The sequence below is a fragment of the Acanthaster planci genome, linkage group LG06 (assembly GCF_054643075.1).
Source record: "Acanthaster planci isolate LZ-2023a linkage group LG06, COTS_SCS, whole genome shotgun sequence".
NCBI lineage: Eukaryota > Metazoa > Echinodermata > Asteroidea > Valvatida > Acanthasteridae > Acanthaster > Acanthaster planci.
The window spans coordinates 18,776,454-18,797,082 of record NC_141782.1 but is presented as its reverse complement, the minus strand read 5'-3'; the positions used below and the strand labels follow the sequence as shown (position 1 = coordinate 18,797,082).

The 20,629-nt window shown below is 42.7% G+C and overlaps 1 protein-coding gene across 3 annotated transcripts in view; it reads left to right on the top strand.

Annotated features, from left to right (window-relative positions):
• The first annotated feature begins 123 nt into the window (after positions 1-123).
• LOC110983278 (uncharacterized) overlaps positions 124-20,629 on the top strand; it is a 55,076-nt gene continuing 34,570 nt past the window's right edge. For 2 of the 3 annotated variants that reach the window (XR_015425584.1, XM_022242408.2), the window contains exons 1-22: positions 216-867; positions 3,914-3,976; positions 4,797-4,952; positions 5,744-5,832; positions 7,646-7,693; positions 8,186-8,305; positions 9,053-9,108; positions 9,553-9,638; positions 9,881-9,950; positions 10,563-10,792; positions 12,279-13,018; positions 13,335-13,448; positions 13,885-14,053; positions 14,694-14,882; positions 15,288-15,422; positions 16,551-16,652; positions 16,826-16,870; positions 17,147-17,341; positions 17,967-18,098; positions 18,749-18,872; positions 19,664-19,803; positions 20,477-20,611. Coding sequence is in view for 2 of the 3 variants with exons in the window: in XM_022242408.2 (XP_022098100.2) it covers positions 757-867; positions 3,914-3,976; positions 4,797-4,952; positions 5,744-5,832; positions 7,646-7,693; positions 8,186-8,305; positions 9,053-9,108; positions 9,553-9,638; positions 9,881-9,950; positions 10,563-10,792; positions 12,279-13,018; positions 13,335-13,448; positions 13,885-14,053; positions 14,694-14,882; positions 15,288-15,422; positions 16,551-16,652; positions 16,826-16,870; positions 17,147-17,341; positions 17,967-18,098; positions 18,749-18,872; positions 19,664-19,803; positions 20,477-20,611 (3,249 nt within the window). In the remaining variant the exon portion in view is untranslated. Of the gene's footprint in view, positions 189-215; positions 868-3,913; positions 3,977-4,796; positions 4,953-5,743; positions 5,833-7,645; positions 7,694-8,185; positions 8,306-9,052; positions 9,109-9,552; positions 9,639-9,880; positions 9,951-10,562; positions 10,793-12,278; positions 13,019-13,334; positions 13,449-13,884; positions 14,054-14,693; positions 14,883-15,287; positions 15,423-16,550; positions 16,653-16,825; positions 16,871-17,146; positions 17,342-17,966; positions 18,099-18,748; positions 18,873-19,663; positions 19,804-20,476; positions 20,612-20,629 lie in introns of those variants that run through there. The other variant, XM_022242410.2, reaches the window with a different exon arrangement.

Here is a 20,629-nt window from a genome sequence, read left to right as displayed (position 1 = left end):
AAGTAAGAAAACAGACTGATTTTTTAAATTTTTGTTCTGACTTATCAATTTTGAAAACGACTCTAAAGTTTGGAGATGAAACCCTGTGGTAAACAAAGCCGCGATTTAGTAAATACATGCACATGAAGAAGACGCATGAGTTGTGTTTGTGAGTCCTGTCATGCCTGTTACGGTGATAGAGTGTTGGCGTAAGTAACTTAACTGTCACCTTTTACATTTTTGAATTTTCACCTTTGCTCTGAATAGTGTGTACAGTACGCCTATGCCACTTTTTATTCAAAGAAGTATTGTGTTTCAGCATTTTACTGAAACGTTTTACATTAAAATTCGTGGCAGGACAAGACGTACACGTATGGGTACGCTGGGTGCGCATCATCGGTGCGTTGTGCACGTGTTCACATTGAAGTCGTTTACAGAGCAAAGAACAGACACACAGACACTGGAAGTTGAACCACAGAATGGTCCGTGGTTGAACTAAGTGGAAGTTGAAGTCGTGTTGGGTCGCGTCGCATCTGTACATGTGCTTGTTTGGAATAGAGGGCCTGCGTGGAGCATCCTCCCAGAGGACATGTTTTATTTCGATTTTATGATGACAATGAATGCACAAGAGGTTTACTCGAGCATGTCAAGCCTATCTAGCTAGTAGTAGAGGAAGAAATGTAGGCAGGGAGTATATTGCCAAGAATGCCATGATTGTTTAGCATGTAAAGAGCAACTCATCCCCAGGTCTTAGCTCTAGCTCTACTGGCTACATTCATGGAAATGTCACAATGCTCCATTTATTTTTATTATGAATGTTTTCTCATCAGCCTACAATGTACAGCAGCTACAAGACATTGGTTCTTTCTAGTCTCGTCTGAGTGGAGTGTTAGTATTCCTCTTTTTTGAATGTTGAACTGGATTGGTCATACTAACGCTCTGCAACATACATGTACAGTAAAGGGACAGCACTTCCCAAAAATTCAAAATATTGAATAAAAATACATGTTAAGTATTCAGTGCTGTGCGTGTGTCGAGCAAAAATGGTCAGATTTTGACAGATTTTGGAGTCCGAAATATCAGTGAAGCCCCAACGATTTGACTTTGGCATTTGACGTTGGAATTTGTAAAAACATCCAATTGCAGCCAGATATGGGACGAGAAAAACGGAGCATGTATGTGTGTAGTCTACATACTCGTCTACGCAATATTGACAGTGTAATTTGCGTGGAGCCTGGGAACAGGACTATGTGCCCAATAGTGTATGTAGTCTACATACTCGGAACCAGACTAACAATTACCAGCGATGCCAAGCGAAACTTTTCTCATGTACATGTGTACATATACATGTACACCGGCCCAGATAGCTACAGAATACCAACGAAAATTGCCACGTCTTGCGCGTGGCATGCATTCTGTCTCTTTGTCATTTTGCACGTGTTGTTCTTTGTTCAAGCTCTACTACTAGTCCATGCTTTTGCGTTTCCTCGTTTTTTCGTTTTGAACAGCTTCTTTGTTTAATTGTTTTTAGTGCATTATGCAATGTCAAAGAAGCTGAAGTTAGATGTTGTAGAATTTTTTAAAGATCTGCAGCGAGCCGACAGTGTTATTCAGAGCTATTTGTCAGCCAGGAGTGCTGCATTAAACACTGACTTTGCCAAGGTTAATGCTCTCTCGGCTGATGACAAACTGTCTCTATTAGTCGCAAGATTTTCCTTTGACGAAGTTCATCGCGTTAGGAAAGCTGTCCTGGACAACAAGTTTGCAGATCCCATTTTAATTTCGCAGGCTTTATCTGCTGACATCGAGTTGTGTGAAGCACTGTGCATCATCACTCGGGAAGAACACAGGCCATCCACTATTTCCAGCAGGCCTTCTACTAGTACTTTCCCTACCAGTACTAGGCCTGCTAGCTCTGGCTCTACTACTGATTGTTTGTTTGCACCACCGGTGTCTCACTGCATTGATTGTGGAAGTAAACTCACTAGACACCATGGAATAACAGTTGTTAAATATTTTACAACAAATGGTGTGTGATTTGCTAAAAAGGTCACCCTCCGTTGCCGGCCGTGCCAGCTGGTGTATAATTGGCACACATATGGCAGCCAGGCAACATCTTGGCGGTTGTATGATGAGGAAAGGCCAGCCATCGAGGCAACTGACTCAGTCTTTGTTTGCCGGAAGTTGTTCGAAACATCACATGCAACCATTAGAGCTTAACTTTTTAAAATTGTTTGGTGCTTGTAAATAAGCTACCGAAGACATGTCTAGCTCCACGCCCCAAACTAACCCTCAAGTCGGTGTGATGTTTCCTGATGGAGGCATTGCCAACTGTATGATTCAGATTCTTTAAAAAGCTTTAAATTTGCATGCAAATGATAGGTCTCCCACGGTCTCATAACAGAAGTTATGATAAAATACATGTATATGTGAACTAAAGTACATTTCGATATGCATAACGTTAAAAGGTTAAATACTTTGGGTTTTGGGTGGTATCTTTAGACAGTTCATATGATATAAATTGGCAAATACCATTTCAAGTATATGTATCGTATGCAATGTGAAACTGGAATTACTAAGAAGGGGAGGAAACCAGAATTTCTCCCAACCCCTGGGGCGGGGCTCTCAGTGCCCCCCCTTGTAACAGTGGAGTTGAGCTGATAATGATAATATGCAAGGTAATAAGTAATAATAAACACCACGTGTTTCAGTTTTCTTCATTAATGCAAATCTAATCCGTGTACCAAAGGTAAAATGAAAAAATGAAATCAAGAGAAGACATGCTGGATATTCAGTCATACATGTATTTATCTGAAATTAGGATTTCTGTGAATGTCACCATGTCATTTTGTGAGTCGAATAAATATTTTTGGCAAAAACTTTGACTGGATTTAATTTTTTTAAAGTCAGTTAAGGTACATGTCCCACAAATCACATTTTTATTTTGGAAGAAGCACTCCTATTGTATTATCAAAGCCAAAAAAGACGGAACACTCAATAATTTAAAAATGGCATATCGGGTATTGCGCCACCAATGTCTTGGTCCATGAATCTAGCTAGCTCTGCTGAGTAGAGCGTTAGTACTCCCTTTTCAAATTTTGTATCATTTTGCCCATCAGAAAAATACAACCTCCCCCCCCAAAAAAAACCCACAACTCCACTTTTAATGCTGTTCCGATTCCATGATAATTTTTTATCAAGTTGAAGCCTTCAGACATTCCTGGAAAAACACATTTTTCAAATCGCTGCAAAGCATCTGATTTCCGCTTGGATAGATATACATGTAGGCCTGCTGAATAAGCAAGCACCGTTTTGTTTTTGGCATAGGCAAGTTTTATTCTGGCATTACTCACAGGAAGTGGGGTTTTCCCCTTTCGGTACAGAAAGCTATCTGAGAAATGAACTGTCCTTCCAAAATTATGCATCATAGAACTGTGAGTAAACTCAGAGATGTTGACCCAGTTGAAAAAAAGAGAACATTTTGGACAAGTTTGCACTTGGCCATTCAAACTGTGTTGGTTTCGTCTGGTTGTGTACATGTACATGTACTTTGACTTGTAAGTGACACGTATACGTGTATATGTGGTCTATTCCTAACCGCCAAGCATATTGTTGGGCTTACACTACACAGTACTACAACATACTAAGTAATAGCCTGAGCCTGAAGGACCTAGCACTACAGATTACTACTTCTGGCTAGGTTACTTCCATTGTTACTCGTACAGAGAACAATAAAGCCATGCATTCATAGTGCCACAGCACTGTATGGTACATTGTCTTATCTATTGTATTTTAATACGTCCTCTTACAAGCGACAGCGCTCAGTACTACATTTTACTACAAGTAGTAATTTGCAGTATTATGTAGGGTTAGGGCTATTATTAGTGATAAATGTGCTGCTCATAAATTGCTATTTTTTCCTCGATTGTTGTAGTGGTTTGACGTCGGAGTGGCTGCTTTTGCCGCAATGGCTCCCATTGATGTCACAATATTGAAGGTAAGTAATTTTTGGAGTTGAACTTTCACTTGCTCTTCTTAAACATGAATTTTCCGTCTGGAGTTTAATTTTGGTTCAAGTGTCATGTTTTGTACAGAAATTGAGTCACTGATGTAGATGCTGTCCCCAACTTCATGAAACTTGTATGCAGTGGCGTTACTTCACTCAGGTCGCACTTCATTGCATAACTCATGCAACAGATTATGACGCATTTCACCAAAGTTATGCACTGTGTCAGTCAGTGGCTTGTGCAACAACTTATGGCGTAACTTACCCAATCATATTAGATGGCGTAAGTTGCACTGAGCGATTTGTAAGTAAACCATTTTACCAGCAAATTATGTTTGGTCAAAATTCATTGCTGCTCAACTGAACATGGTTCATTTGAGAAAAAAATGTACCTCTTTGAAGGTAATGAATAAACTTGTTTTGCTGTGAAAAGAACTTGGGGAAAAGACAAGAGACCTCTTCAAAATGCTGGGTGGAGCTACGTAATTTAATGACTGCTACAATGTTGAAAAAGGAACAGCTGCCATAATATCCATGATCCTCTTCCAAGAAGTTTAAAATAATATGTTGTACAGCCAAGCAACATTCCATGAAATCAACCATCTTGTGCATTCCGCACTTCCGTCACAAATTCATTCAGTAAGGCTTATGCATTGTATGAAATTAAGCATTTTTTGTGAAATCGGCAACTGGATTTGAAGATCGTGTGTAACAAGGAATACTCGGCCCTCCCAATCCACTATTTACAGTGTAATCTTAATCTTACGGTTATTGTACAGATTGAAACAAACAAATCTGTTTTCTTTTGCAGGTGAAAGATCCCAGTCATTTTTGGGCCAAGGAGGTCCCTGGGCCCAATTCATCCATCCAGGCCGCGGAGTTTGTCCAACTCTCGGAAGAAATTAAGGAATATTGCAAGCATGAGCAGTTCCTAAACATGCACACCTACAACCCAAAGAAGGGAGAGGTACGCATATGACATTTCCACGGGTCATAGGTTACAGGTTACAGGTCAATGCAGTGTATTGTTTAACCCTAACCCCCTAGGCTCTTGCACTAGAAAGCATACTGAACCTCACAAAATCCAACAGGTTCATGTACTTGTCTATGTACTTGTACATGCAGGTTACTGTACCAAACCTGATAAACTCCAACAGAATGAGCCCGTTGGAGTTTGAGTGATATGGTATGGATGGGACTATGCAATATTGGATGACTTGCACTGAACAGTACCAAACCTGACAAAATCAAGCATAGTCCAACAATTGGTACAGCAAGCCAGACACTGCACACCGTGACCCGTGTGTGTCCCAACTCACACAGAATCCAACACCATCTCCCTGGGCCTTTCATCCCAAGTCTCACAAAATTCAACAAGAAGTTCCTCGGGTACGATACCAAACCTGCCCAAACCTCACAAAACCTGCTGTTGGAGTATGGCAGGTTTTGGGCAGTTAGGGTTAAGGACAACGGCCTTTATTGTCTCGGGGCATATTTATTTGCTGAGAACCTGCCCGAATTCAAAGTTTGGAGCCAGTTTTCTGTACTTAAACAGGAAATGTCAATTTTCTGATGACTTTTTAATTTTGTTGAAATCTGTCTATACAGAGTTTTCTGTCATTTCATTCAAAGAGACTTCATTTACAGAGGTACATGGAGCTCCCAACATGATCATCGTTGGCAGCCTTGACTGTCACGATGTGACAAAACCCTTTTTGTTTGAACTGTTAGTGAGTAATATTTGTTTGTTTTGTGTAGGTTTATCTTGTCAGGAAGATGGATGGAGATCAATGGTATCGGGCCCGAGTGACCAGCATCATACAGCGCAAGCACCTAGCTGAGGCAAGGTAAGCTTGTTCACTTTCAGGTGTAGTCACCAGCCTCCCTTTATCAACATGACCAAGAAGTATACGTTACATTTATGGTGCAACAAAAAGACAGGAGTCTGGTAACAAATTGGAGAGGGCCCGAATTATAGGGACCAAGTTTTCTTCAGGCTGGTACAGGGGTTTGTGAAATCTCCGAGTTTTAGCGGATTTCTGCTTTTTTCTTGAGCATGTCGAATACCATATTCTGCTTTTTTTGCCACTGATGGACCAAATTTTCCTCATTTTTATTCCTGGTGCAGCACCGATATTTTCCATTTCTTCTTTGTGTGCTGATGTGACAACCAGGCCAAGTTTTGTGCGTCCTCTTTCTGATACCGAACACATGCGAAAACACAGTACTGGAGTGCTATATAGCATGCGATTGAATCTACTGTATCTATGTGGTACACATGCATGTACGGGCTCACAGTGTATATGATTCCAAATCTGTGCGGGCATTTTCCAGCGCAGCTCAAAGTGCGAGCCTTGTGTGTAAACAGCATCTGGGGAATCACCCGGTCATTGTGGCTGCAAGTGAAATGTCACTATTTATATCTACACGTGTCGGTGGGACTCGTTACAGCCATTCAGGGCATGTAGTGACTAGCAATTTCCATTGTAACTCGTGGTAGTATATAGTTTGCTGTAAATTTGTTGCTTGAAATAAGGTTAGTAAATTTTCACTTTCGCCGATAGAGGGCTTCGTGATGACTGGCGCTGGGCAAAATTTGTGCATGTCTTGTCGTCGTATCATGCTCTATCGTGCTGTTTTTACATGCTATGCGTGCATCTCATCAAAATGCCACGGCAACACAAATGCATAATTGTTCAAAGAGGCTCAGGCTTGGATACAATCAATATGACGAGACCGATCCTCATGTCACAAATCCCCAGAAATGGACGTGGTTGAAATATGCTGTAGACGAGCAGCAATTAACCTTAGGCGACACACTCTGTGCCCGGAAATCCAAAAGCCTGGACATGCGATGCGCATGCGGACAAAGAAGTGAACATGCTCAAATCAGGAGGGAAAAGAGCCAACTCACACTGCAGACACATTTACATTTTTTGGTATACCTATTACCAAGGCTTACACATGTAGTTCATGTTAACCTTCAGGAAGTTTCAGGCAAATATAAAGAAAAAAGTTAAATTGAAAATGTACATAAATTGTAAGAAAAAAGGAACAAAAGTTGCACCAGGAGGCTGTAAAATGGACCACAGAGCATTTACATTTCAACATTTGCCCGGGGCCCGCTTAAGGGCCCTGGACCCCATGCTGCAATTTCAGCTATTTTCAGCTAGTTTTTAGGCTCCACCATAACACAAGAGTGCATGTCACAAAGGTCCGACTCTTTTGGCAGCTAAGGTTAAGCCTAAATTAATCTACAGACTTATCTGATTTAGACACCACAACTGCAGTGGCACTGGACTCACGCGCACACTCCTCGGCGTGACGCGCACATGCTTTTGGCAAATCACGACACCCTATTGGTCGAAGAGGCATGTAACTAACGCACGCGTACCACCTGTCCACGAGTGTTGTGCCGCTGCAGTAATGGTCTCTAATTCTGGTGGTCGAATTACGCTATACGTTACCCTCATCTGACGGCCTGTTCAAAATTGTTTGCCAGAGTGTAGGCCAGATACCCTCATGTCAGCATTTGTTTCAGAGTGTGAAGGTTTGCCCTAGTATTTAGATTTATGATGTTTGTCCCGAAATATACAGGATATTTTCAACAATCTTAATATTAAAAATCTAAATGTTGGTCTGTGTATGGTTCGTTTTCAGCTGTTTCCTCCTAGATTTCGGGGAAACCATCAAACTCCCCACAAACAGGTATGCCCTATTTAATTCCTGTGAAATTTCCTGTTTTGCCGTGCATTGTCATCTATTAAATGTAAATTAGACTAACATTAGGCTAAGTTAGACAAAGAGTCATAAAAACATCTGTTTTTTGTGGTACAGTGTGTGATCCGTCATTAGCTAAAGAAGTGTGCCCCACTTGCTTGAAACCGAGGAAGTAGTTGACGCGACTTGTTTTACCCTGTGCCTTAAGTGTTAGAACAGATTTTATTTAGAGCTTAAAATGTTCAAGGCTCTGTGACTGATTAGAGTACAAGAACAGGTGCATTTTTTGTCAGGGTGTTTAAGTTGATGCTTTATAGCAGAGGATGTTCATTTTGTGTCCAGTGCTGAGAATCTTTGAAGTTGGTGTCTCATCACCAAGGGTCAGTTTCTTGTTTGCTTGTGACTTGCAAGTGCCCTGCGTGGCACTGTCTTCATTTTATCACAAAAACTCCACAACCATTTTTCCTGGTTTTCACCCAGATTACGCGACATTCCACCACACTTCCTCAAGCTCCCATTCCAGGCAAGGGAGTACTGTCTGTACGGCATAGTGCCGCTCTCGCTCAAAGTGTCCTTTGATGAGGACACGGCAACAATGCAGTAAGTCTCGAGAGCTGTCCATGTCTGTTCCTCATTCTTTAGAGCGGTGCATCATCAAGTGCATGGTTGAAATCTGCAAAGAGAGTAATGCCAATGATGCCTTTTGTTTTGTATGAGCCAGTGCTATGTGGTTTCAAGTTCCACTTGTACAAATTTGGCACAGTTGGTGACGGAGAAAACCAATCAGCAACTAATGAGGAATGCAGTCGAAATATTCTCATCAGAAACACGGGGTTCCTGAGTCAGAATACGAACACATGGGCCAATCTACCCATTCGGGAATATGTAGTGTTCTTAAAAAAAAGGAACAGTGAGTGGTCTCGATTGGAACAAACAGTGTTCTTGTTGAGATATTGGTCTCGCGTTGTAACATTTGGGACTCTCTCTCATTGATTTGCTAGTCTCAATTCATGCGATTGCTTGTCATTTTTTTTGACAAGATACACTGTACCACATTTACATTTCATGTTTATTTTCATTTGTTATATTAATTCATGTTGATTGACGCTTAAGAGCAGCAGGTAACCCCATTAAGATCTTGGGAAACCACAAACTGGACGGACTTTTGAACCTGTAACCATGGAATTCCAATACTGCTGCTCTGCCAACTCCTTTTATTTTAGCCATCTCCAGCCTTACTGATTTCGTTGTACAGTGTATATTTATAGTGCACATCTTAGTACAGAGCACTGTGTTCATGTATTTCCTGTTGTGAAATATCTAGCTTTCTGTTGTGTCACTTTGTAGACCGGCTGCAAAATGGGACACAGCAGCTGTGGAATATTTTGACGAGCTGCTCATAGGTAGGAAGATGTGAACTGGTTTAATTTTATTATGTCCATTACACCTTTCTGCATAATGTAATCACACTGTCTGAACACACCACATTTCCTGAGTGGATTTCTAATAATATGTTCATGATGAAGGGATTTGCTTCCCCGTTTTTGGTATGGGTGCTTTTTTTGCCTTGAAGAAAATAAGTTTCAGTGCAGTTATTAAGATATTCTGGAATCCTTCATTGAGATGAAGTCGTGTTTCATTTTATATCGATGAATCAAAGTATTTCAGTTACAAATGACCCTGATGCTTTCTTATGCATCCAGTCATCATGATCGTTGTGCTCATTGCTGTACCTAACTGTAAGTTTGTGCACTGAAATCCAAGGTACACTTACCGAGGAGAACAAGTTTATCTACTCTCCTTAGGTTTTGAGGTATTGAAGTGCATGACATCATGTTTATTTTTAGATAAGTCGGCCAAGGTGGACATTCACCGTGTGAGAGAAGATGGCGTGTCCCTAGTTACCCTCTTTGTCAGTATTGATCAGCAACAGGTATAGTCTAAATTGCAGTATATAAATTCAGTTGTCTATTTACACAAATCCATTTATATGGATTACACATGTAATCTCAGCTTTTGAAAGACCCGTTGGGTCTCGAGTGGACTTTTCATTTCAACGAACATTCTGTTGTTACCTTGATTTTCCCATTTTTAACCTGCCGCGACTATTTGATATAAATATAAAGAATTACCTTTTGAAATATGTTGCCAGGACATCTTGTGTTTTTGCTGCAGATGAATGTAAATGAAGACCTGCTGAGACTGAATTTTTGTGCCCGAATCGAAGAACCTTTGGCCGTTGAAGGTAAGCTTGTTTATTATTTTTAACAGAGCACTTCACTTTCTGAAGGTATTGAAGATCAACTGCAAGTCACATTCACACAATGAAATGAAGTTTTGTTTAATTCACTGGAAGAAGAAAAGAAGAATGATATGAGGGTGCACACACTTCCGTTTACTTGCTGAATATGCATGAGCTGCAGACTGTGACCTTGCTTCTGAATATTTAATGAGCTGCAACAGCTTGCGGAATCCGTTAAATTTTGGAAGTTTGAGACTATTGATCGGCTAAATTTTGTGATCAATGAAGGGTTGTTATATCTTTCATATTCTGATGGATTTCAGGCAATTTGTTTTGAATCAAGGATGGAAAATATGAAGATAAACTGTGTTCCAAATCGAGGAATTTCGCGTGACAGAAGACAGCGAAATCCACAACTTTGCTATCCTGCCACAACCCATTTTTACCTCTGATTGGTAGATAAATTCATATTCTATGGTTGCAAAATGTTTGAAACCAGGCTTTCGCTTGCTGTGTGTATGCGTCAGAATGCTGTTTGACTGGTACTCTGATTTGGTCAATAGCAAAGATTTCTTGTTCAGAGTTCAAAAGGCTCTGTGTTTGTGGTTTGGGCAGTTACAGCCCCTAAGGCCCCGGAAGGGAGACCATCAAGTGGAGCCAGTGAATCCAGCACCCCTCCTGCCCGTTCTCCCACTTCGCTGTCCCCAAAGAGTGCAGACAAGACGGAAGGGGCTGCAGCGAGACGGAAACCCATCAACGCCGCAATGTCGCTCAGTGCGGAGGCCAGAGATGGGAAGACGAAACTCACTCTGAGGGACTACTTTGGGCTGCCTCCATTGAAGCAGGTGAGCTGTCGGGGTAAGGTTAGGGTCGGGATGAGATAGGATCAGTCGAGATGAGGTGGCAGGTATCAGCAGGTGCGGATGGGATGGATCAGGGTTTGGGTCAGTACTGATGGGTGGAATGGGATATCTCCACACCAGCAACAAGATGTTCTCACTCCTCGGCCAGCTTTTACCAAATCACTATATCTGAACTATGGAGCATTGTTTTATACCACTTGAAATATTTTCCCACCCTGGCACAATTGAAACATCAACTCATTGCATTGTCTTGATTGTGCACTAGGTAATACCTTTTCATTATTATTATTCATTGCTTAGGTTGGATGGGATTGGGTTGGTCTGTGGGGATTGTGGTTGGAGTGTGGACGGATGGTAGTTGGTCTGGATAATTAGGGTTGTGCTGGGTTGGGACAAGGTGTGATGGGATTGGCTATAGTTGGTTTGGGCTGGGATGGTCTCAGTAGGTTGCCATGGCTAAATTATTGAGTTGAATTTGGGTTGGTCTGTGGGGATGGTGGTTGGAGTGCGGACGGATAGTAGTTGGTCTCGATAATTAGGGTTGTGCTGGGTTGGGACAAGGTGTGATGGGATTGGCTATAGTTGGTTTGGGCTGGGATGGTCTCAGTAGGTTGCCATGGCTAAATTATTGAGTTGAATTTGGGTTGGTCTGTGGGGATGGTGGTTGGCGTGCGGACGGATAGTAGTTGGTCGGGATAATTAGGGTTGTGCTGGGTTGGGACAAGGTGTGATGGGATTGGCTATAGTTGGTTTGGGCTGGGATGGTCTCAGTAGGTTGCCATGGCTAAATTATTGAGTTGAATTTGGGTTGGTCTGTGGGGATGGTGGTTGGAGTGCGGATGGATGGTAGTTGGTCTCGATAATTAGGGTTGTGCTGGGTTGGGACAAGGTGTGATGGGATTGGCTTGGCTATAGTTGGTTTGGGCTGGGGAGGGCTCAGGTAGGTTGGCGTGGCTATTTTGAGTTGAATTTGGGTTGGTTGGGGTGGGTTTTGGGATATGGTGGGGTGAATTGGGTTGTTTTATGCTTCAGTGAGTGTATGCTTTCTTTTGCAGTGATATTGAGCAATTGCAAGATTCCAGGGTTGAGATTTCTCAGCTTTTCTGCTGATTTAAGCTTTTTTTGGGTGTTGAATTTCAGCTTTTTTCCTCACTGGCTGTGTACAAAAGTATAGGAGATTTTCACAGTTCAGCTTCTTTTTGTCTTTATCAGTCATTTTCAGCTATTTTTATCATTGGTCAATCCCTTCCCTGAGATTCCCATATATTTGGCCAGGAATCACAGTTGAAGAACCTGTGTCTAGTACAATGGGAGATTGCAGCTTTGAATCTGCATGCATCTGTTTTGGCTTCTTCTCAGCGTCATTCTTTGTGATTCTTGGCTATACAGCTTGTATGCATGAAAAAATAAAGAAGAATCGAACTGCTGATGTTTTTAACTAAGGAGGTTTTTTTTTTTTTCTAACCAGGACCAACTAAAGACACATACGACTCTCAGTACAACTTCAACTAGATCCCTTGCAGAGGATACCCCTTCACAGCAAATGGAATCATCTGTGCCATTGGTGAAGGGAACCCATCCCAATCAGTCATCTGGGAAGCTTTCATTTGCAGGACGGGAACTAGCCTCTAAGAGTTCAGTGCAAAACCTCCCTGTCAGCAGTGGGAGAAATCTAGACTCGCCAAGTGTGACCTCTACGGTCTCGTCAGTGTTAAAGACGACGGAGGGGTCGCCTCAGCAAACCTCCCCATCATGGGGTGATGCAGACAAGCTAAGGTCTTCTGTGAGCTCCACCAGGGAAGTTCTGGCCCGACTGCAAGCCATCAAGGAGAGATCGAAGAACTTGGGGGCTTCTCAGGAACAACCGGCTGCATCGCGATCAGTCCAGGATGGATGCAGACACACCGCCACAGATAAACCCAGGCATGAACTCTTACAACCAGCTAGCCGCTCACCACAAGAAACTCACCAACAAACTACGCCCATCACCCCTTCAGCATCTTTCAATACCAGACAGCCACCAGCAGATGCGCCGAGACCGAAATCAAAATCTTCCTCACCTGCGAAAAACCTTCTTACCACTGCATCAGGGGCTACCAGGCTGCCGTTTGCTGTGGACGGTAGATTCACACTGTCGGCGGAAGAACTCGAAGTGAGAGCGGTGACCCCTCCGAAGACACTGCCGAGTCCAGCAAGGCAAGAACTGAGGTACAGCTGATTAATCTCAAAAGAGATTGTGTTTGTATGGGGCTAGTAATTTTTCATTGTTGCCAAAACTCCAGAGTCTTGGTCTGTCGGAGCTAGTTCTGTTGGATCTTGCCACCGTTGGATCCTGTGGTGGCCCTCAGGTTTAGGCTTCTGCTGTTGCTTGGCTTTGGAAACTGTTGACCTGTTGGATCTTGCTGTTATGCTGAGGAGGTTTCTGGCTGGGACAACTGTTTCACAGACCCACATTTAGCAAAGGGTTTGTCCAGTTCACTCAGTGTTGATATTAATACACAAAGTCCATTTTTTGCATGCATAGGAAATCTAGACCCGGAGAAACATCCTCAGACCCTGACTGTTACAGCTCATCCTCTGATGAACCGAATCAGCATATGCCATCAGTAATGCCCCAAAGCAAGGTCATAGGTCAAAGGTGAGAGTGTGTGTACCTTGCAAAGGTCATTTGTTACCGAGTCTGCAATAATGGATCTTCTTTAACCTGAATGAAAGTTTGAGTTACTTGAGGAATGAGTCAGAGCCTTGCAGACTAAAGGAGATAAAATGCTGCTATCAACACATATGATTTGTCGTACGTGTGTAAATTGGAAATTGAATAAAATGTATAGTAAATTGAACAAAATAGGTATTCTGTGAAACTTCATTTTAGATTGTAGCGCACATGGGAACATTTTAGCAGCCGCCATAGCTGAAGTATTGAGCTTGTAAATGCTGTCTCATTGAATCGGCAATTACATCAACTCAAAACTGCCCAATTTTCATCATCAGCTGAGGATCGATAAGTGAAAACTTTGAAAAGATTACTGTCATCAAACAATGATTTTCTGGGTTTTGCCTTGTGTTTCGTGCAGGCTTCTCAAGCAGATCTCTTTAGCTTCTGATCAGTCACCAGCTTCAGACTTGCAGGAAGGGCTGTACTCTCACATCAAGAAGACCTTGGGCATCCTGGTTCACGGTGACCGGCCTCCCAGACCCATGATTTCAGTCGAGCAGGCACCCTTCCCGGATTCTATCCGAAAGGTATGAGATAATCTTGAGTTGGAGTTGACACTCCGTCACCGTCACAGTGGTGATAAATTCTCCTCAGTCCACAGTGCATCTTGCTTTCTTTTTGCCATCAAACTGAAGAAATCAAATCTAGCAGAGTGTCTTCAAAGTCATCTATTCTTAAGAAATTCACAGCAGGGATTGGATACCATACCTTTTGAGGAAACATCATGGACCCACCTGTCACTTGCATGATATTTCGGCTTGAGATCAATTTTTCACCAGATTAGGCATGGGCTGTATGTGGCTCTGAATCCTGTCTACTCCTTCGTTGACAGCCTGTCAAGCTCAAGATAGATGTTGACCCAAATTTTCAAGATGCTTGTAAACAGGAGAGTGCTCGGTGTGTTAATTTCACAAGATTTTTGTGCTACACCTTGAAACTGTGTAGATCCGTCAAAATCCATAGGGAGGTTTTGGGAGATTCTTTAGGGCTGCCAAAGAGAGGCCAGCCATTACATGGGGCTGAACCACCCTTAAAAGTACCAAGAATATGCCATTTGTTTCCAGTCCAGTGATAAGGTTTGAAGGATTCAGGAATATTTGCAGCAAGAATGCCAAAGGATACTCTAAAAAGCTTATCGGTGCTCCCTTTTATATTGTTCCTCTGCAGAAACTGTCCCAGCTGGGCTTCCCATCTCCCAGTGACATCCAAGCTTATTCCTGGCCGATCATTCTCAGAGGGACGGACATGGTTGGCGTATCCGCCCCCAGGACTGGGAAGAGCCTAGCTTTTCTGCTTCCACTCATTACTCAATCATTGCAACCATCCACATATTCCTCACTGCCACCCGGCAACGGGGTGAGTAAAAGTACTCAGCTAAGTGACCTTTCGACTTGACGCACGACCTACCGACCCTAAATTTGGGCTTTTCAAAATGTTTATATTAATAATATAAAAGTGATAGCTTGTCAAGTGCTATATTTAGTAAAAAAAATCTGTTCACTGTGCTATGAGAGAAATCTACAATGAACATGAACAAACAGGTAAGTTTTCAGCATTATAAGTTATGGACTTGTTTATGCTAGGCCATCTTTGTGCCTAAAGTGGATGTGAATGTGTGATTGATGAATATGCAAGATTCATTCCAAACATGTCCGTAGTCTCATTACCGACTTGTTATGGTGTCCACTACAGTCCTGCAGCTCTGTGCTTAAATTACTAGTTTAGGAATATTTGTGTCACCCATTTTCCATCGTCCATTAGCCTCTGGTGATCATTGTCTGTCCAAGATGGCGGAAGGCAGCCGAGGTGTATGACCAGTGCTGTAAGTTCTTGCCCACTCAGCGGGGAAGCAAGGTCATACTCATCCATGGTGCTGGGTCTGAAGAACAGCAAGAGGTAGGGTTGGAGGTTATTGGCATGGTGCATGAACTACAGAGGGGGGTGTTGAGGCCTCCTAGTGGTGCAAAAACTAGTTCCAGCAATGGTACTTTACTTTTCTCTCTCCTTGGGAGTGTGTACGTGATAAGTTTTCAAGTAAATGTGCCAAAAGGATGATAAAAACGTGATAAGTTTACAAGAGAATTTGTCTAAAATTCATCTTAACCCTCCTTTGGTTTTACAGCACAAATGTGCACAAATGCCCACAGTCACTGGTGAGCATGTAGTTTCTATATGGAACTCAAACATGCACAGGTTCAGTGTGTACACAGTAGATTGCCGGCACAAAATGACCCAGGGTCTTTTGTGCAATCCTCTTCACTGCATTTGGTTTACTGCACAATTGTGCACATGAAACAGTGAAGCACAGTTGTTGGACAGCACAAAAAGGCAATCTGATATTCCTGTGAGGGTCAGTTGGTGCAGTGCACAACACAACACAGCTGTGCTTCTTTGAGGTGTTCACCAAATGACCCAAAGAGTGACTTCAGCATAGGAGGGTTAATGCAGTGCACAACACAACACAGCTGTGCTTCTTTGAGGTGTTCACCAAATGACCCAAAGAGTGACTTCAGCATAGGAGGGTTAAGCGAGGAACTCCAACTGAAAACAGTTGCATGGTGCTAATGGCCATCAAGTCAATAATGGATTGGTGTTGCATTATTACCATTGAGTGTATAGTCATGCATTGAATTCTTCCCTAGAGTTGTCATTCATACCTGCGCCTATAGATGTATTTGAATTCAATTAGCAATAAGATGTACATTAAGCTGAACAGAAACAAACAAGCTTGAATTCCCGTTATATGTCATTCCCTCTGAAAGTTTTTCCTTTAACAAATCAGTTTATTATATTTACTTAAAAGCAACATATTTTTTTTTCAGTAACCAGTGACCCGGCCTCTAATAAGCCTTTTCTTTTCTGTCGTGTATCCTCCGTGCATCACCCTGTGTGTGTGTGCTGCTTGTCAACTGGTGTGATGAATGGAATCAAATCCAATCAGGGAACAAAAGGATTTCCTGTCTTTAAACCAAGACAAGTTTGCTCGTCTTGCTCTCAACACATGTGCACATTGTATACATGCAGGTTCAATTGTTGAATGGCTGCAGTATTCTGGTTGCTACCCTACCCTGTCTCCTCCGAATGCTTCAAGACGACCACACCAGCCTCGACAGACTGAGTCACTTGGTAAGTTGAGATGTCCACCTCAGATGACTACGTCAGGCCCTCCACAGCAATCATTTTGTAGGTAGGAGTAGTTTTTTGGCATTCATTGTATGGAAACATTAATTCATTCCCCCCCCCGCCAAACAAAATTAGGACTGAAATACTTACTGTGTTGTATTTTCTTTTGTCCTAAGGTCCTTGACGATGCTGACATCCTTTGTGAAGACTTCACAGATAAGGTATTGCTCTTCCCCCACAACTGTCCTGTTTCTTGTAGTCATATTTCTTTTCCGAATTTAAAATCACGTCTCAGATTTCTGATGTGAGTTCAGTGGTTGATAATTTGTCAAGAGTGAAGGTGTGTGTGTCACCATGGTTTAAGTTGAGTGCATGCGTTATACTAGTGAGGACCCTCGAATAGGAGCAGTGCACATCAGTGTTTTGAGGTGTATGCCAAACCGTATCTCAAAGATTCCAAGGAAGCGTCTAGAACACTTGTTTTCTTTATTTCTCAGGTAAAGGAGCTGATGTCGGAGTATGCCACAGTCCTCTCCAGGCCCAACAGCCAGCGTACCGCCCCCAGGCAACTTCTCCTCTTCTCCTCCCACTGGACCATGGGCCTGGGGTCCTTCGTCCGTGCCTACATGGCCGACCCTGTCGTGGTTATCGCCTCGACACTGGAGGCAGCAGTGTACGCCCGTGTTGGACAGGTGAGCATTTCCTCATGGAGGCCAGTCGTGTCCTAGAAATGTCTTTAAAAAGATGGAGATGGAGAGCTTTGGGCTATTCCACAACAACCGTATGAAATTCAGATTTAATTTGAGACACGTCAAAAGTGGTGTTGTGTGGAAACTTCAACATGTAAAACAGCAAAAGGGCCACTTATGTACTACTAAGTTGCACTTTAAATTTTCAAGAGGTATTCTGTGTCAGGGAGATGAGTCATTCTGTAAATTTGGGGTCCAAAAGTGACATTTTGGGTGTACCTGTTACACCCGACCTGTGGAAGTTGACACGGAAATATTGAAATTGACTTACAGCTTCATTTTTATCTTTGGCAAGGTATTTTGTGTACAAATTAACGACTGTGTTCTGAACTTACACAATCAATTGTCAGATGTGACAGGGACAAAATAAACAGTGGATGCCAAATGTGTAGAATGACCCAGATGTTAATGTTAAGTACAGGTTTTGCCCTTACACAGACGTATATTGCATCGGTGTAAGGGAAAAAACCCGTACAATTCAGCCACCACCAGCAGTCTGTCTTCTATAGGGATCAGGGTGTGTAGTTGGCCTTCTCGCCATACTCTGTTCCTCTGTGATCTTTAACAGGTCGTGCTAAGACAAGAGCCCAGCGAGCGAGACGGATTCCTCCGAGGCCTGCTGGACTCGGACTCGCCGACTCAGGCCAGGAGGACGGTCATCTTCGCCAACACCAAGGATCAAGCCAAGCATCTTCAGGAGGTCAGTCTGTCAGTCAGTGGCCGCTGAGTCACATTATCTGTGTACTCATGAGACAGAAGATCTAACCTCTTACATGTATGTGAGGCCATGCCAGTTTCTGAAATAGTATCGTTTGCTGGGCATAATGATGGTATTTCCTTTGTACACCATTCACAATGTTCCCCTTGTTGGCAGCACCAAGACATTGGTGTTGTCGAGTTCACTTCAGGTCTTTTAACAAGTGCAGTGACAAGGCCATACTTAAGACTATGAAATTGCGTTGGTCGCACCGTGAACTGAATTGCCGTTATGTACAGTCACGTTTGTAGTGTGACCAATCATTTAAATAGCTTGTAACTTGACTTTCAACTGGGTGACTTTGTAACACCAGTGGGAAGTGTACAAGTGCAGGTGACTCTCCAAGGTCATTGGCCACTACAGGCTTGGGTAGTAACTACAGGTAGTGTGTGATCTATGCCAGTTGTGTCAACAAGCACGCACATGCAGTAGGCACACCAGGGCCAGTCGCTGCCCTATAGAAACCAATATGCAGTGAAGCAAAGTCTAAACAATAACTTTGCCACTTGCACACTCATAACTGCTTTGTGTGTGGGGACTGAAGTTTGCGACTTGGTGCGTGTAAATCTTGCATTATGTACAATTCCCCGCAGGTTCTGTTGGGCGGTTTCAGTCAGTACGCACTGCTAGCATTCAGGGGTATGCCCCAGCATCATCTGGAGTCTGTCAAGGAGGAATGGTGCGCCCACCAACGTAGTAATTCCCAACTTATCCTTGGTGAGCAAGGTTTCCTAGTCCCTTGTCTTGGAATTTTAACAGCATAATCGCGAGGGAGTTTTGAATCGTCTGGAAAAACAAGCTGCAGCAATGGCTCCCTGTGAAGGCCTGATATGCTGTGTTATGGCAGAAGTGGCAAACTGACACCTCCGTAACAGACAGACTCTTCTCAACTTCGAAAGAAACTTTTCAAATTCTTTGTCACATTTCTTATTTTGCCCACCAGCCCCCAATGTAGACATTTGTGACCCAATCCATCAGGATGACTCTCAAAGTAGTTGATCGACTTTTGTGTTTGAAACCCTCTGTGGTTGAAACCTTTCTTTTTTCGGTAGAGATGATTTGGAAATGCCCATGTTTTGACCTACATATTAGGGTAATTGCAGAAAATAGGGCTCCAGAAGGGGGACATTTTCGTGTCCCTGTTACATCTGACCTTTGTTATTTGTCATGGAAATTTCACCGGAACTGATTTCAAACTATTACTATTTATTTGCCAAATACTTTGCACTATTAGAAAATTTGTTCTAAACATACAAAATCATTTGTCAGATGTGACAGGAACATAAAACAAAATGGACTCCTAATTTCTGGAATTACCCATTATCCTGTTTCATCAGATTGCCAGACTTTGATATGTTCATACATGTATCAGAGCAAAGTGCATGCTCTTTCTATCACACATAATAACACAAGTTGAAATCTCAAGTGTAACTTTTTGTGCTCTACTGTACACCAGTTTTATTCGGAAAGTTTGATTCCAGCTTTGCTTTATTTCTGTCGCGACGCAGTGTGCACAGACAATGTTATCCAGGAACTTGGCATCACTAGTGCCAACACGGTGGTCCACTACGACTTCCCTCCCTCCAAGCAGAAGTTTGGCCTACGACTCAGCTGCATGACAGACCACTACGCCTCCCAGCTGGAAGAGGTAGGGAGAATTTGGGGAGACTGTTTTTAAGGTTGAAAAATCCAAGTCTAGTGCCTGACCCCACATGCGGTAACAGGTTATTGGGAGGGTAGCTTGGGAGAATATGGATAGCTCATGATAATGGTTACTTGTTCCATGAAACCTGGACAATGTTTGATTTTTTTCAAATTCCTTTTTAAACTTTCTCTTTGCTTTCCTGACTGTCGGGAGGGATTAAGCCGCTGGTTGTTGGTGCTAGGCTACTTCCTTTCCCAGTGCTTGTCATGCCATGATGCAATCTGTGTGCCAGAAACAATAGTTTTTGCAGGGTTAGCTGAAACGTGCTCGCAAAGATAAAAATCAGGAGGCCCATATTGGAAACTGTGATGCTCTTTTTTGAGCTGTGGTGAAAGGCAAAAAGTGTAGATGATAGCCCTGACGAACTTGGTCATTATAGGGGAAAAAACAGCACTGTATGAACTAAACATGCTTGCAACATCTAAAACCCGCTTTCATTGGCATATGCTAGACAGGGATTTTTGTCGTCAGGTCACAGTTCACAGACGTTTTAAGAGAAGCGATGCACTTACTGTGGAATGATACATTTGGACCTACTGTGTGTTTTCTACCGATTGGTCACAAAGGTACGGCATTTCTTGTACCTGACAAGTTTACTTTTGGATTTCCTCCATAGGCAAAAGTGTCAGATTGCCGGTCTATCCTACTGATCTCCAAGGACGACACAGCTCTCATCCCCGGACTAGCCAACCTCTTGAAGAGGTGCAGTTTTGCAATCCCCACCCAGCTGAACTTGGATGCAGCCATACAGGTAATGATTTTAATACGA